The sequence below is a fragment of the Mirounga angustirostris genome, unplaced genomic scaffold, assembly GCF_029215605.1.
Source record: "Mirounga angustirostris isolate CCGP_5_RB_7025 unplaced genomic scaffold, mMirAng1.0.hap1 SCAF_7, whole genome shotgun sequence".
Taxonomy (NCBI): domain Eukaryota; kingdom Metazoa; phylum Chordata; class Mammalia; order Carnivora; family Phocidae; genus Mirounga; species Mirounga angustirostris.
Window position 1 is genome coordinate 120,335,111 of NW_026991715.1, and position 16,834 is coordinate 120,351,944.

At 43.3% G+C, this 16,834-nt stretch overlaps 2 protein-coding genes across 4 annotated transcripts in view; both read left to right on the plus strand.

Moving 5' to 3' along the window:
- Nucleotides 1–16,834, plus strand: part of TMEM267 (transmembrane protein 267) — a 58,428-nt gene that overhangs the window by 23,078 nt on the left and 18,516 nt on the right. The window contains exon 8 of one of the 3 annotated variants that reach the window (XR_010413288.1): nt 9,392–9,480. The exons of 1 other annotated variant lie outside the window; for it this stretch is intronic. The gene's annotated coding sequence lies outside the window, so the exon portion shown is untranslated. Of the gene's footprint in view, nt 1–9,391; nt 9,913–16,834 lie in introns of those variants that run through there. One more of the 3 variants, XM_064596722.1, reaches the window with a different exon arrangement.
- The window catches only part of CCL28 (C-C motif chemokine ligand 28), a 30,100-nt gene continuing 24,980 nt past the window's right edge, over nt 11,715–16,834 (plus strand). Inside the window, exon 1 of the mRNA XM_045903813.3 lies at nt 11,715–11,819. Coding sequence (XP_045759769.2) covers nt 11,756–11,819 — 64 coding nt within the window. The 5' untranslated portion in view covers nt 11,715–11,755. The remainder of the gene's footprint in view (nt 11,820–16,834) is intronic.

Below are 16,834 nucleotides of genomic sequence, written 5' to 3' on the forward strand. Positions count from 1 at the left end.
GTTTCCCTCAATAATTTAGAATATCCCACAACACCCCTAAGAGTTCATCCCAGCACCCCAGGGTGCCTTGGCACACAGTTTAGGATCTTCCTTACTAATTTGAATGCAATGGCAGCCACCTTTTTAAGGGCTCGGGTGCTGGGAAGCATCAGTCCCAGACAAGACAAAGATCCAGCTGGAGATCTGTAAGGGTGGTTGTCTTGATTTGGCCCACTTGAGAGAGTAACAAAAGACTCACCCTGAGGAACAGAAAAGGATGGACCCTACCATAGGAATTAATATTGAAATTGTTGTTTCTCTTTCTCTCTTCCTCCACCAGCATGGGTTTCTTGAGGGCAGAGTCATTGTCTGCATCTCTTCCCTAGGGCTGTGCTCAGTGCAAGGAGGAAACTCGAACATTCTATTGAATAAATGAATGACTGGATGGTTATATTTACTTCATCCTTCCCTATTTTCTTAGAAGATAAGAGCTGACATGTCCTAGATAGTCCTACCTCAGGCATCTTCCCTGAAATGTCAGCCAAAAGAAAGAAAACATAATTATTCAGGTCAGCAAAGACCCGATGGGAGCTTAAAATTTCATTTGTTCTCCACCCTAAGGGAAATGTAAGGGGGAAAGGTGATCTAGGAGTATAAAAACTGGAAAAAGAAAGACATTACTGTTTTATTATTTAAGATTGTGGGGCCTTTTTCTTGATGCTTTTGAAGAAAAGAATAGCTAAATTATTGGGATGGTTTGAGTACAGACTAGCTCTGAGATGGAGGACTCAATTGATCAATCTTTTGTGGAAGATTGACAGCAATATTTTAGGTCCTCATGTTCTTCTAGAACCTTGCCATTCACCACTGAGAGGTGAAGTCTATTTCCCCTGCCCTTCAACACAGGTAGGACTTTTTGACTATTCAGATGAATCGAATGCAGTAGAAGTGAACCAGTATAAATTCCAAGATAGGTCATAAAGGGCAATACAGCTTCTCCCTGGCTCACTCTCTCACTCATGGGGCGCTCGCCCTTGGAAACCCACCACCATGCTGTGAGGAAGGCAAACTCATCACACGGAGAGGCCCACGTAAGAAACAACTAAGGTTCCCGGCCGACAGCCAGAGTCAACTGCCTGTACAGGAGTGAGTGAGCCCCTCCAGATGATTCTAACTTCCAGCCTCGAACCACTCGGGGTGATGCTGAGTGGAGCAGGTGTGAGCCATCCCCTGCCTGAAAAGTAGACTCATGAGCAAACCAAGTGCTGTGGTACTTTAAGCTACAAATGTTGGCATATTTGTTGTTTAGCCTCAGGTATTGGAACATTGAACTCTTTTTTATCACTGTCTGTATTTGCCAGATGTATGCAGTGGGTAGCAAGAAACACAGAACCCTGGACATAGACCTCCTGGCTTGCATTGCTAGCGCCAACATTTATAAGCTCTATGACCCTGGGAAACTATTTAAACTTATGCCTCTGTTTCCTTATCTGTAAAAGGGAGGAAGAGTTCCTACTTCATAGGATTGTCCTGACCTAATATATGCAAAATGTTTGAAACAGTGCCTACTACAAAATAAGCTCTACTTAAGTATTAGATAGTATTGTGGTGGTGATGGTGGTTTTATAGTTGGTCATATTGGTGTGGTAGGCAGAATTCTTTTTTTTGTTTTTAAAGATTTTATTTATGTATTTGACAGAGATAGAGAGAACAAGTAGGCAGAGAGGCAGGCAGAGGGAGAGGGAGAAGCAGGCTCCCCGCCGAGCAGGGAGCCCGATGCGGGGCTCGATCCCAGGACCCTGGGATCATGACCTGAGCCGAAGGCAGCCACTTAACCAACTGAGCCACCCAGGCGCCCCAGGCAGAATTCTAAGAAGAGCCTGGGAACTCGGGCTCCCTGGTATCCACACCACTGTACAATACCCTTGTCTTGAGTGCAGGCGGGACCTGTGAGTTGCTTCTAACCAATAGAATGTGGCAATGATGAAGGAATTTTGCAGAGGTAATTGAAGTCCTTAAAGTTGACTTAAAGTTAATCAAAGATGCGATTATCCTGGATTGGCCTGATCTAATCAGGTGAGCTCTTTAAAAGAGGATCTGGAGATCAGAGATTCTCCTGCTGACCATGAAGAAGAAGCCACCATGAGTTCAACTGCAAGGCAATGAATGCCAACTACCCCATGGGCTTGGAAAGGAGCCCAAGCCTCAGATGAGACTGGGGCCCTGGCTGATACTTTGATGGCAGCCTGGTGAGATCCTGGCCAGACGATCCAGTTGGGTCACACTTGACCCCTGACCCATGGAAACTGCGAGCTAATAAAGAAACAGATGTTTTAAGCACTAAGTTGGTGCTAATTTGTTATTCAGCAATAGAAAACTAATGTACTTAATAAAAATTCAAACAATAAAAAAGTATATAAAATGAAAAGGAGATTTGTCTACCACCCCAGACCTTTACCCTTCACAGGGGCAACTGCTAATAAGAACTTGTGCTTCATCATTCCAGAAATCTACGTATATACAAGCACATGCCTGCATCTGTGTGTTGTGTGTAGATATGTAGTGAAACTCTTAAGTCAAAGGATATCTTCATTTTAAATTGACATGTATTGCCAAATTAATGTCCTAAGACTTTGCACCAATTTACACTCCTACTACCTACATATGAGTCAACACTTGCTAACACCATGTAATATGAAACACTTTACTCTTTGCCAGGCTTCGCAGGTGAAAAATATGTCTCATTTTGTTGTTTTTATGGGTGTTTAAGTAATTTTGAATAATGTCAAGCATTAAGAAAATGTGTACAAATGTCCTCTTTCCCACACACTGGGTTTTTTTTTTTAAGATTTTTATTTATTTATTCATTTAAGTAATCTCTACACCCAGTGTGGGTCTCAAACTCATGACCCTGGGATCAAGAGTTGCATGCTCTTCTGACTGAGCCAGCCAGGCGCTCCCTCCCACACACAACCTTTTGTCATTTGTCTTTTATTGAGTTTTATTTTTCCATTATGGAATTTCACTTTTTTGTACACTCAAATTTTTCATTCTTTTCTTTTTGGTTTCTGAGTCTTGTTTTATGCTTATAAAGTCCTCCCCTGCCCCAAAACTTGAAAAAAAAATCTGCAATATTTCCTTTGGACACTTTTATATTTTAATTCTTTACATTAGATACTTAATACATCTGAAATTTAAAGCTTCAACTTAATTTTCTTCCACATGGTTAACCAGTTGTTTCAGAACATTCATTGAATAATCCACAGTTTTCCCTGATGTAAAATGCTAACTTTATTATATATTAAATTCTCACAAGCATTATACATATATATGTATATATATATATATATATATATATACACACACACACAGTATATTTTGACATCCAGAAAGGCTAGTTATCCACCATTGCTCTCCTTTTTAAGACTTTCGTGGGGCAATTCTTTTTGTTTTAATTAGATTGAGATAGTATTCTGCTCTATGATTCCCAATTTATTGACTAATCTAGTTAAGTCACCTAACTTCTGTGCCTCAGTATACTCAGTGTAAAACTTATCGTTGTTATCACAATGATACTGGAATGAATTTGGATTATGTATATATCTGGAAAGCATGAATGCTAAAAAAGAAAAGTTATACATTCAAGTCTGAAAAGGAAACTAAAATGTTAACCAGGAATAAGACAATTCAGTGCAAGGGAAATTCCCTACTTTGGCTCTAGGTTCAAACTCTGTTCCCACTGATTAGTCCTGCGTTTTTTTCTTCCCTGTTTACTTTGGCATATCTGATGCCCCACCCTATCGCATGTTTAATTAACTACAGAGTGTAAATCATGAAACCACAGCCTGGCTTGGGCTCTCCTAGAAGCCACCTCGGCTGGAAGATGTTCTATCTTGTTTCTTTTTTTTTTTTAAAGATTTTATTTATTTATTTGAGACAGAGAGAATGAGAGACGGAGAGCATGAGAGGGAGGAGGGTCAGAGGGAGAAGCAGACTCCCTGCCGAGCAGGGAGCCCGATGCGGGACTCGATCCTGGGACTCCAGGATCATGACCTGAGCCGAAGGCAGTCGCTTAACCAACTGAGCCACCTAGGCGCCCCTCTATCTTGTTTCTAAAGGAAACAGATTTCTGAAATATCACACATACACACACACACACACACACACTCACTTACTGCCCTTGGTCCTAGTTTCAAGCCTATAAACCTTCTGATGACATATTTTTATCACTAATCATCCTCCATGCTTTAAGGAAAACTCTATGTCTAATTTTTTTGTTTTCTATATGGCATAGAAAACAATTCCTTCTGAGAAACAAACATTTAAAATATTATTATGAATTAGGCTAAGATACTCAGAAAAGAACAAAAGTACCAATTGTAGACTTCTGTGGCCACACTGGCAAGATTTTGCCCATATAGTGAAGGCCTGCTTATTTGAATAATCCAATTCCTTATTCGTTCAACAAACTAAGCCTCTAGTATTTGTTGAGCACTGAACCAGGCACTGGGATAGAATGATGAATAAAATACAAGTCCTGCCCTCACTGAGCCCTACTCTGCTGGAGGAGAGAGGCACACACATAGATGCTTACAATACTGTGAGATAACTTGGCAATGTATATTAAAAAGTGATTTAAATGGGCATACCCGGGGTGCCTGGGTAGCTCAGTCGGTTGAGCAGCTGCCTTCGGCTCAGGTCATGGTCCCAGGGTCCTGGGATCGAGCCCCGCGTCAGGCTTCTTGCTTGGCGGGAAACCTGCTTCTCCCTCTCCCTCTGCTGCTCCCCCGCTTGTACTCTCTCGCTCTCTCACTCAAATAAATACATCTAAAAAAATAAATGAGCATACCCTTTGAGAAGTTCCATTTCTAAGAATTTATTTAAGAAAATATTGAGATGAATGAACAAAGCACATAGGACCAATTATTATTGCATCTCCATAATAGTAATAAACACTAGAAAGGTACCATAACCAAATTACCTAAATAGCCAGCATTTGGGGAAAATCAAGGAAATAAATTATAGCAAAACCACATGATTGAATACTATTAAACCACTGTAAGAAAAAAAAATTATAGATCTGTAAGTATGGCTATAGAAGACTATCCCTGATCTGTTAACTAAAAATAAATCTCACAAAATAGCAAGTGTTATATGACTCTTATTTTTCTAAGAATAAAATATACTACTTAGAGACAAATGAAAAATATCTAAAAGGACATACATCCAAATGTTAAAGAGTTCGTATTTGATGGACTACTTGGTTATGAATGATTTTTATATTTTCATATAATAGATTGTTACATATATAATTATTAACATAAATAAAAATGATATTTTATATCGATGTAAGTATTTTACAAAGAACTTTTTTTTTTTTGTGAAGATTTTATTTATTTATTTGACAGAGAGAGACACAGCAAGAGAAGGAACACAAGCAGGGGGAGTGGGAGAGGGAGAAGCAGGCTTCCTGCCAAGCAGGGAGCCCGACGTGGGGCTCGATCCCAGGACCCTGGGATCATGACCCGAGCCGAAGGCAGACGCTTAACAACTGAGCCACCCAGGCCCCAAGAACTTTCTTTTTAAGTCAGAACAAAAGTTTATAAAAACATAAGGTGTTGTGGGCGCCTGGGTGGCTCAGTTGGTTAAGCGACTGCCTTCGGCTCAGGTCATGATCCTGGAGTCCCGGGATCGAGTCCCGCATCGGGCTCCCTGCTCGGCAGGGAGTCTGCTTCTCCCTCTCCCACTCCCCGTTTGTGTTCCCTCTCTCGCTGTGTCTTTCTCTGTCAAATAAATAAATAAAAATCTTTAAAAAAAAAAAAAAAACATAAGGTGTTGAGTACAGTAACAGTGATTAAACAGGCATTCTTTCACAAACGTGAGTGAAACACCTTCTATGTGTCTGGCCTGGGCTGCACTTGGGGGAGGCAAAGCTAACTGGAACTTTCCTGCTCTCAAGGTGCAGCCTGAAGACTAGAGGTAAGAAGGCAAACAAGGAGGGCAGGAAGATGCAGAGTGACATTGGAGCTGTGCCTTAAAGAATGAGGAGTTTTCTAGATGGGATGAGAGAATGGGAGAGGATGCTTGTTCCAGGCAAGGGGAACGAGATCAGAGAAGAAACAGGAAAATCAGGGTTGCTGTGGACAGTTGTTCAGTTTGTGCACTGTGGAAGGCAACCTGCTGAGAAAGGACTGGGGGGTGAAAATACAGGGTGTTTGTGTGTTTGCTTGCCAAGTCATACACCCGAGTTCCATTTTCCCAGAGGAAGGGGCACACCCTCCCCCCTTTTTTAATAGAGAAAAGGAGCTTCTTTTTTTTTTTTTTTTTAAGATTTTATTTATTTGAGAGAGCACAAGTGGGGGGGCAGAAGGAGAGAGAGCAGCAGACTCCCCACCGAGTAGGGAGCCTGATGTGGGGCTCCATCCCAGGACCCTGAGATCATGACCTGAACCAATCATGACCTGAGCCAAAGGCAGATGCTTAATTGACTGAGCACCCAGGTGCCCCGAGCAAAGGAGCTTTTGTTTCTGCAAGTACCTTCTGCTTGTCACGCTATGGGTCCACCCAGAAAGGGACACCTTTTTCTATTTACATGAGGTGCACTGAGGGGGTCATAGGCCTTGCACAAGAAAGTCTTTAAAACCTGACTTGGGAGAGAGACCAGAGGACAGAAACGCCCTGCCATGTGCTCTCCAGAACCATTTTAAAGCACATAATTTGCTTTATATCATCAGAGCTATCATTGCAGGACACTGGAAAACTGTACAAAGTACTGGAGAAAAACATGTAGGTAAAATTTTCAGCCTCGCCTGAGTATGTATCAAAAGCCTTTCAAATAACTATAGCCTTTAGCTATGCAGTCCTGCTTTTCAAAATTTATTCTGAAGAATCAGCATAAAGGTTTGAATTATAGAAGTGATCCAATGAGGAATTATTGATGATAGTGGGGGAAAAAATCCACAATCTAAAAGTTCAGTAATAAGAGGTGGGTTCAATAAAATACAATACCCCCGAATTACGAAATACTAAACTATGCAACAGTTAAAAAGCCTGGGTGGTTCAGTCGGTTGAGTGTCTGACTCTTGATCTCAGCTCAGGTCTTGATCTCAGGGTCATGAGTTCAAGCCCTGCACTGGGCTCCATCCTGGGCATGGAGCCTACTTTAAAAAAAAAAAAAAGGAAAGAAAAAGCATCTTTTCAAGCTGGTTCATTTCCAGACTGGGTAAAACATCCCTGCTCTGAGTACCCTAAGCACTTGCCTGTATTGGCACTTAAAAGACTATTGTTATGGCTTGCTTAATAATCCAGTCCTCCCTGGGGCGCCTGGGTGGCTCAGTCGTTGGACGTCTGCCTTCGGCTCGGGTCATAATCCCAGGGTCCTGGGATCGAGCCCCACATCGGGCCCCTGCTCCGCGGGAAGCCTCCTTCTCCCTCTCCCACTCCACCTGCTTGTGTCCCCTCTCTTGCTCTCTCTCTCTCTGTCAAATAAATAAAATATTTAAAAAAAAAAAAAAATCCGGTCCTCCCTGTGCTAGGGACCATGGCCCCTTTGCCATCTGTCTAACACAACATCTTGCACATAGGAGAGTCCTGGTAAAAGTTTATCCAATGTGTGAATGACTAGATCTTCATGGAAAACTGGAAGGATATGCACCAACATAAGAAAGCTTATTTCTGGGTATCTAAACATTTTTCTTCCTTATACTTTTTTACAAGCTCCAAATTTTCTAAAATGGACCTAATATTCTGTAGTCAGAAAAGATAGCATACAATTACTAAACATAGTAACTCAGAGCCTGCCATGAAATACTTGGAGCCCAGTTTTTTTTTTTTTTTTTTAAGATTTTATTTATTTATTTGACAGAGAGAGAGAGAAAATAAGCAGGGGAGCGACAGGCGGCTGGGGGGGAAGCAGGCTCCCCACTGAGCAGGGAACCCGATGCAATGCTGCATCCCAGGACCCTGGGATCATGACCTGAGCTGAAGGCAGACGCTTAACTGGCTGAGCCACCCAGGTGTCCCTGACATCATTTTCAAAATAGTCCATCTGTCTACTTATTTTCAAGAAATATCTTCAAGGGAAGTTCACTGGCTTAATTTTATTTTGTGAAAGCTACTGTTTAGAAATCTTCATCCTCCTAATCCACTGGTCATTATACCTAGAGCATGGATGGTATCAAGTATTTTTATGAAAGTCTGAGGTTTATACTTTACTTTTCTCTAAGGTGAAACGATTTGCTTTTTCCTGGTAAAATTTATAAGAGAATTTTTTTTTTAAGATTTTATTTATTTATTTGAGGGAGAGAGAGCATGAGAGGGGAGAGGGTCAGAGGGAGAAGCAGACTCCTCGTTCAGCAGGGAGCCTGATGTGGGACCTGATCCAAGGACTCCAGGATCATGACCTGAGCCAAAGGCAGTCACTTAACCAAATGAGCCACCCAGGTGCCCTAAAAGAGAATTTTTTTAAAGTTTGCATCCTGGCATCCTTAGCCAGGGATGTTTCACAATGGAAAACACAAAACCATATTTAGTTTTAGGTTGTCCTCAAACTGTTTCATTCTATGGCTCTACCCTCTAACTATCCCCTAGGTCCTAAAGGTATACATTTCCCAGGCTTCTCCTCATTTGGTTTTGTAGAAGCTCCAAGCCCATATAAAAATATTTGATTAATCAAAGTTGTTCTGATCTCACTCTTTTTTTTTAATAGATCTTATTTATTTATTAGAGAGAGAGAGAGATCGCATGAGAAAGGGAGACCATGAGCAGAGGGGACGGGCAGAGGGGAGAGGGAGAGGGAGAAGCAGACTCCCCGCTGGGGCAAAGGGGAGGGGGAGAGGGAGAAGCAGACTCCCCGGTGAGCAGGGAGCCCAAAGCAGGACTTGATCCCAGGACCCTGGGATCGTGGCCTGAGCCGAAGACAGATGCTAAACTGACTGATCCACCCAGGCGCCCCTGATCTCTCTCTTCTGAGGCTCCTTCCCAGTTAATTCTGTTCTGTGTCTGCCTAGTGAACATCCTGTCACACACATACATACCCCATAACTGTAGCTTGGCAAAAATTCCATCCTTCCATTTGCCCTCACTCCAAACTGGTCTGCCCAGCATGCCTCTCATTCTCGTTACATAACAGTACAGCATAAGGTTTTCGAGTGGTTTATTGGTTCCTGCTGGTGGGTGTCAGGCTTGCCTTTTAACAGCAGGCTGACATAACAGCCTTGCCCCAGGCTGTCGTTCTAATAATGGTGGTAATTTCATGCCTTTCTGCCATACCACCATCTCATTGCAGTGGCCCCCCCCCCCAGGAAGAAGTGGGAAGGAGAGGGAAAATGCTAACCCCCTGAGACAACTCAAGGAGGAGCCCCAGTGTTGTCCAAGTGTTTGCATTTCTGTCCCTATGCCTTCTTCCTGGCAGGCCCTTGGTGACATTCCCTACCAGAAGAGCAGGCACGTGGTGAAATGGAAACTGTCCCATCAAATAGAGAAGCAAATAAGAACACAAGGGTAAGTACATTGAGCCCAGCCTTCCTGTTAGATTAAAATGGAGCCCAGCCTTCCTGTTGGACTAAAAATGGAGCCCAGCCTTCCTGTTGGATTAAAAATCTCTCTGGGTTATCCAATAGTCACCCTTCATTTTATCTGAACAGAGGCTTTTTTTCTACTGTGGAGAAGCAGGTCACCTCCGCAGGTTCTCTGTGCTCTATTACCTAGACCTGTGGAAGGGTCCCCTTGCTTGGTGGCAGAGTCTGGAACTGCTGCTCGGCAGGACTGGGTCATTCAGGCCGTCATCTTTGCCTAGACCCACGTACTCCAAAGCTCCCTTTTCCTAGTTTACTATAACTCCAGTCCTTTTTCTTTTTAATTTGCTTCTCTTTCTTTTCAAAAAATTTTATTTATTTTTTAAATTGAAGTATAATTAACCTTCAGTGTTATATTAGTCTCAGGTGTACAGAATGTTTCTCAAGAATTCTGTACATTACTCAGTGCTCATCATGGTAAGTGTGCTCTTAATCCCCATCACCTATTTCACCCATCTCCTTACCCACCACCCCTTTGGTAACCACCAGTTTGTTCTCTATATTTTAAGAGTCTGGTTTTTTTGTTTGTCTCTTATTTTCTTTGTTTGTTTCATTTCTTAAATTCTACACATGAGTGAAATCATATGGTATTTGTCTTTCTCTGACTGATTTATTTCATTTAGCATTATACCCTCTGGATCCATCCATGTCATTGCAAATGGCAAGATTTCATCCTCTTTTATGGTTGTTCTTGATGGTGACATTGGAGCTTGTTTAAGTACATCTTGACAGCTGGAGGGACAATTCTGACCTCTAGCCCTTGACCTTACAAAGCAACTGCCCAATGCAAATATAATATAAGCTACATATGTGACTTAAAATTTTCTGAGTAGTTATAGGAAAAAAGTAAAAAGAAACAAGTGAAGTTAATTTTAATAGTATTTTATTCAACTCAATATATCCAAATACATTTATACCCAATTACATTTCAGCATGTAATCAATATGAAAATTATTTATGAAATATTTTATATTTTTTGTACTAAGTCCTTGAAATTTGGTGTGTATTTTGTGCTCACAGTGCATCTGAATTTGGACTAGCACATTTCAAATGCCCAGGGGCCACATATGGACAAACGCTACTGCATTAAACTGGGCAATTATAGAGGAAGTATGGCAGGATTTTGGACATTGTCCAGCCTGACTTCTTATTTACAGAAAAGTTAAGTACATAACTCTGAAGTTATGCAACGAGTTAGTAAAAAAGGCGGGATTAGAAGCCAATTATCCTCACCCACCTATAGTCTTATTCTCAAAGCTGATTCGCAGCAAAGCTGGACTAGAACCCGAACCTCCTTAGGCCTGCTCACACCTACTCTGGACCTCTCATTTTTACCAGGCAAGCCTAGAGGGAAGAAGCCTTTCTACCTGTCTTACTTTCCTCCTAAATAGACTAACAGCTCCACTGGAAACAATTTGGCTGTAAACCAAGACCAGAGTGGGGTTGAATTTTTCCATATCTTTCCACCAGATAATGTTTTTTTTATGACTTGTCACCCTTGTCCCCGAAACCAGAAACTCTTAGTTTCACCAAGCCACTTAAAAAACTCTGATTCGGGCGCCTGGGTGGCTCAGTCATTAAGCGTCTGCCTTCGGCTCAGGTCATGATTCCAGGTCCTGGGATCGAGCCCCGCGTCGAGCTCCCTGCTCAGTGTTCGCTCCCACTCCCCCTGCTTGTGTTCGCTCTCTCGCTGTGTCTCTCTCTCTGTCAAATAAATAAATAAAATCTTTAAAAAAAAAAAAAAACTCTGATTCCTTTAGGCAGTGGTTCTCAATAGAGGTGTCCATCAGAATCACCTATGGAGCTTCAAAATAATTCAAATGACTGGTCCCCCTCTCCAAATCCTGATGTATAGGTTTGTGGAGGAAGTCAAGTAGATCACTATTTTTTAATGGTTCCCAAGTGATTCTGATGCACACCCCCAACTCACAATGACCTCACCAACTGCCAGATCCCTGCTGATGTTGCCAGACCCTCAGGTGTCTAACACTGTTGACCTTGCCAGACCAGACAGGTTGGGTCTTAAGAAAGAACCTGGTCTCAAGGAAAGAAACATGAGCTGGGTACCCCAGCACCTCCAGGGGCGGGGCTTCCTGCTTCCTTTTCCTCCACATGCTCTGCTCCCAAGGCCACCTCCAGCCTCATTTCCTGATCCTCCAGCCTCTGCTGCAGCGCAGCCCCGGCTGGTGAGGCAGGCAGGAATGCAGCAGACAGGACTCGCTCTCGTGGCCTTGGCTGCCTGTGTGGCCCTTCCCTCCTCAGAAGGTGAGTGGGGGTGCTGGCTCTCTAAGCCTCCAGTGGAAAGACGGGCTGCTGCCTCCCAAGGTGGAGCTGGAAGGAGTGAGGTGCTGGTGGCAGTTTGGGGCAGGAAGTTCGATCTCTTCAGGTAGGAATTTCCAATTATCTACAAGAGAGAGGCGTAGGTTTAAGTTCCTGATCTTCAAGAAGGACGGAACCTCATTTGAACAGGCATATTAGTAATTTGCCACATGGAGGATGAGATCCTTCCATACAGCAACTTTAAGCTGTGTTTCCTTTTCTGACAACAGTATCTTAGAAAACCCCCAGGTAGAAGTTGGAGGAAAGCCCTTATTATTCCTCTGTCTCCCCCCTCACCCTAGCCTGCTACACTGGATACAAGTGTGCATGTTCCTACAGGAAAGACAGACGTGACCTTCTGGGCTAGGGGTGTGGTAAGCAACAAAGTCAGCCCTGTGGATGCTGCAAACCAAAACTTCAATCTGACATTGAAAAAGGGATGCAGGAGAGGGGCGGCTGGGTGACTCAGTTGGTTAAGCCTCTGACTCTTGATTTTGGCTCAGGTCATGATCTTGGGGTCTTGCGGTCATGGGATTGAGCCCCACTTGGGGCTCTGTGCTCAACGGGGCATCTGTTTCTCTCCCTCTCCCTCTGCCCCCTTCCACTGCCTTCTCTCTCTCTCTCTCTAAAATAAATAAATGGGTCTTGGGGCGCCTGGGTGGCTCAATTGGTTAAGCGTCTGTGTTCAGCTCAGGTCATGATCTCAGGGCCCTGGGATCGAGCCCCACGTCGGGCTCCCTGCTCAGTGGGGAGCCTGCTACCCTCTCTCCTCCCTGCTCCTCTCTCTCTCGCTATCTCTGTCTCTCTCTCCAATAAATAAATAAAATTTAAAAAATAAATGGGTCTTTATAAAAAAAGGGATGCAGGATAGAGGAGATCAAACCATACAAATTATATCAAAGAAAACTTAATTTGTGAATTGCTAGCATATATATGGAGATTATAACTGCATTTGGACGAGAGGCAATGTTTGCTACTGTACTTAGGAAAACCTAAACATAAGTACTTATTACTTGACTGATTTGACTCTTATCCCCTTTATTCTGAATAGATTCTCTAAATCCAGAACAGAGGTGAGATATAAGTTTTATTTGGTCTGCTTTAGAAAACATTAAGCCAACATTTAAAAACTGACAGATTTCATGTACACATTCTCATACAGACACACAAACTGGATTTTTTTTTTTAAGATTTTATTTATTTATTTGAGAGAGAGGATGAGAGGAGAGAGAGAGCACATGAAAGGGGGGAGGGTCAGAGGGAGAAGCAGACTCCCTGCTGAGCAGGGAGCCCGATGCGGGACTCGATCCTGGGACTCCAGGATCATGACCTGAGCCGAAGGCAGTCGCTTAACCAACTGAGCCACCCAGGCACCCCACAAACTGGATTTTTTAAAGCTTCTCTTGAAAAATCACAGCTGGCCACAATGGTTCCATGTTCCCTGGCAAAAACTGGCTGGAACAGACTAGCCTCTGTCCTCTGAAGTTGGCTCTCATCCTATTAACTGCCTGGTTCCTACAGGTATTTGTTTAGGGGCCCCAGTATAGTGCACCAGTGTACTGGGTTTTATATGAGCACGGGAAAAAACCTGGGTGATCTCTTCTTCACTTCTATCAATCTGTCTTATCAAGACAAAGACGGAGTGTGTCATCTTATATGTTTCTGTAAAAATTTTTCCAGAAAAATTCACCATGGAAGTTTTAGGATTCGCTTTCACGGTCTCTCAAAGGTTTACCTGCTAAGGCTTTAGTCCTAGTTTTGGCAGTGCAAATTTTATTTTTTTCACATAAAACTTTGAAATAAAAGTGTATGTTTCTCCCTTCCGCTTCCTGACCTGTTTCCAACTGTCCCCGCAGCAGCCCCCCTCCGGGAGGGGAGGGAGAGCAGGGCGGGCGGAGGGGCAGGGGAGGTGCGGGGTGCCCCCGCCGCACCCAGGACCCAGGGCCAAGCTTCGCGGGGGACCCAGTCCTGGCAGAGAGGGCGGGACCGCCAAACACAGAGGGGTTTGAAAAAGGAACGGTTGGTGATGGTAAGAAAGAGAGAGAGCCGAGGAGACCCCGCGGTGGCCTTCTGGGTTGTTCCCAGGGCTTTTTTCCCTAAAGCAGTTTGGGCCACCGGAAAATCACAATGTCCTCTGCCATTTAAAAACAAGCAATGCCTGAGAGCAGCTGTGGAACCGAGCGGGGCAACCAGCTGCTTTCCAGAAAAGACTTCCGCGGACTACCTCTGTGTCCCGCGTGCCCTGTGGGAGGCTCTACGGGATTCCGGCCTGGGACGGGGAGGGAGGCAGGGACGGGGGCAAACTGAGCAGGGCAGGGAAGGAGGGACAGGTAGCTTTGGCAGTCGTCACAGGCTGGGGCTGGGCACCGGGAAGTGGTCTGTGCCCGCTGGAGACTTTGAACTACATTTTGTTCTTACGGGCATCACCCGTTCCATTATCTTACTGTTGCTGTAGGTGACCATTTTATTTTTATTTATTTTATTTATTTATTTTTTTAAAGATTCCATTTATTTATTTGACAGAGACGCAGCGAGAGAGGGAACACAAGCAGGGGGAGTGGGAGAGGGAGAAGCAGGCTTCCCGCTGAGCAGGGAGCCCGATGCGGGGCTCCTGGGATCATGGCCTGAGCTGAAGGCAGACGCTTAAGGACTGAGCCACCCAGGTGCCCCCGTAAATGGCCATTTTAATGTTAGGGCTCAGTAATTGGCATTCCCTAAGTGCTGTGCATAAATCAGGAAGCAGTTGACTTACCTGTAATTAAAAGGCTTGGATTTCACCCAAAGGTAGGAGGGCAAGCTCTCTAGCTGCTGACGTGGCTGCTGGCTCCCAGAACTCAATGCTGAGTCCATAAAAATGTCTATCATCCATCCTCAGTGGCCCTGAGCCAGATGATTCAAAGCCGCAGTCTGGGGCTTTGTGGGCCTGGCGTTTTTACTCTGTACATGGAGACTAAGGCTCCGCTTGTGTCCGGCAGATGCAAGCTGGCGGATTTTGCTTCAGAACCCAAACGGACTTCTTTCTGACAACCTATTTTCTCAGAGTAGGATGGCTCCTCCTTACACAGACTCTTGCTAGGGACTTGCTGCTGGCATCTTTTTTTTTTTTTAAGATTTTATTTATTTATTTGAGAGAGAGAGAACGAGCAGGGGGTAGGCAGAGGGAGAGGGAGAAGCAGAATCCCCGCTGAGCAGGGAGCCCCGACTGGGGCTCAATCCCAGGACCCCGGGATCATGACCTGAGCCAAAGCAAGGAGTCACCCGTTCAATTGACTGAGCCACCCAGGCGCCCCCAGGGGTTTTTTAAATGGCCTTTCTATGTCTGGAGAAGCAGAATGATATAACAGCAGTCTTCTCAAATCTGAGTCGTATATGGGCCCCTTTAAAGGAAAACATTTTTACTCTCAATGATGACCTTTATATTATTTTACTATGTTACTTGATATATAAACATGAAACCAGTTATGAACGCCCAAATAAATTTAAATTTTACATAAAAACACAACTACAAAGCCAAGAATATGTCAATATAATAATATTAATTTAAATTAATAGTTAATGTTTGGCCAAAACTCACATCATCATTCCAAACATGAATATAGCACTGATTCTTAAGATGAAAATTTTGAGTTTTATGTGCATATACTACCGTGTTCAGAATGAGAAGTGCTTTATCCCCACGACTTTTTTGTTTGAACCACAATGATATAACTGAGTCCTCCCTTAGCATGAATGTGTTATGAAATTCCAGTCTGTTCTTTTCTGACTGACCTAGGACAATTAAGGTAGGGTCTCACTTGATAACAACACTAGCATAACAAGCAAAATTTAAATGTCCTGAAAATACTCTTTTAAGATGGTCTTCCAGAAGATCCAGAACATGTCTATTTAAAGATTATGATTGAGATGACATACTAAGATTTAGGAATTGTCTGTAGAGCTCATGAACCCTGAGAACACACCCAGAGGCCCCCTCCTATGAAACCCAGTTTGAGAAACACTGGCAAGACTGGCAAGAGTCACTTTGGACTCCAAAAAGCCCAGTCAAAATTCTAAATACATGAACTTAAGAAATTACTTAATCGCTCTGAGCCCATTTTCTTAATGGTAAAACAGGAATAATAATGCCTCTCTTACCTAGTTATTTTCATGATTAAATGAAATAACATAAGGAAAGTGTTTGGCATAGAGGACGTGCTCAATAATAGTTTCCAGGGCGCCTGGGTGGCTCAGTAGGTTAAGTGTCTGCCTTTGGCTCAGGTCATGATCCCAGGGTCCTGGGATCAAGCCCCACATCAGGCTCCCCATTCAGTGGGGAGTCTGCTTCTCCCTCTCCCTCTGCTCCTCCCCTTGCTTGTGTGCTCTGTCAAATAAGTAAATAAAATATTAAAAAAAAATAATAGTCTGTTTCCTTCCCTTTCCTCTCACCAGGTTCTATCACCAACTTTTTAAATTAAAATTATGGGGCACCTGGGTGGCTCAGTTGGTTAGGCGACTGCCTTCGGCTCAGGCCATGATCCTGGAGTTCCAGGATCGAGTCCCGCATCAGGCTCCCTGCTCGGCGCGGAGTCTGCTTCTCCCTCTGACCCTCCTCCCTCTCATGCTCTCTCTCTCTCATTCTCTCTGTCTCAAATAAATAAATAAAATCTTTAAAATAAATAAATTAATTAAAATTATGAAAAGTCACAAAAATCAAAGAATTTAATTCCTAAAATTATAAAAATTATAAAAGTAACAAATACTCAGTGTAAATTTTTAAAATAGAAAATATAGAATAAAAAATGTGAAAGTCCCCCTTCTCCATTCCTTTCATCCCTCTCCTCTATCCAGAGATAATAACCCCTCTGGGTTCTCTGTATCCTTCCAGAACTCTCTCTATGCATTTGCAAATATGAACCCACACACATTCACACAGATTTTTGAAAACATAAAAAGGAAAACTATCTACACATTACCTACTATTT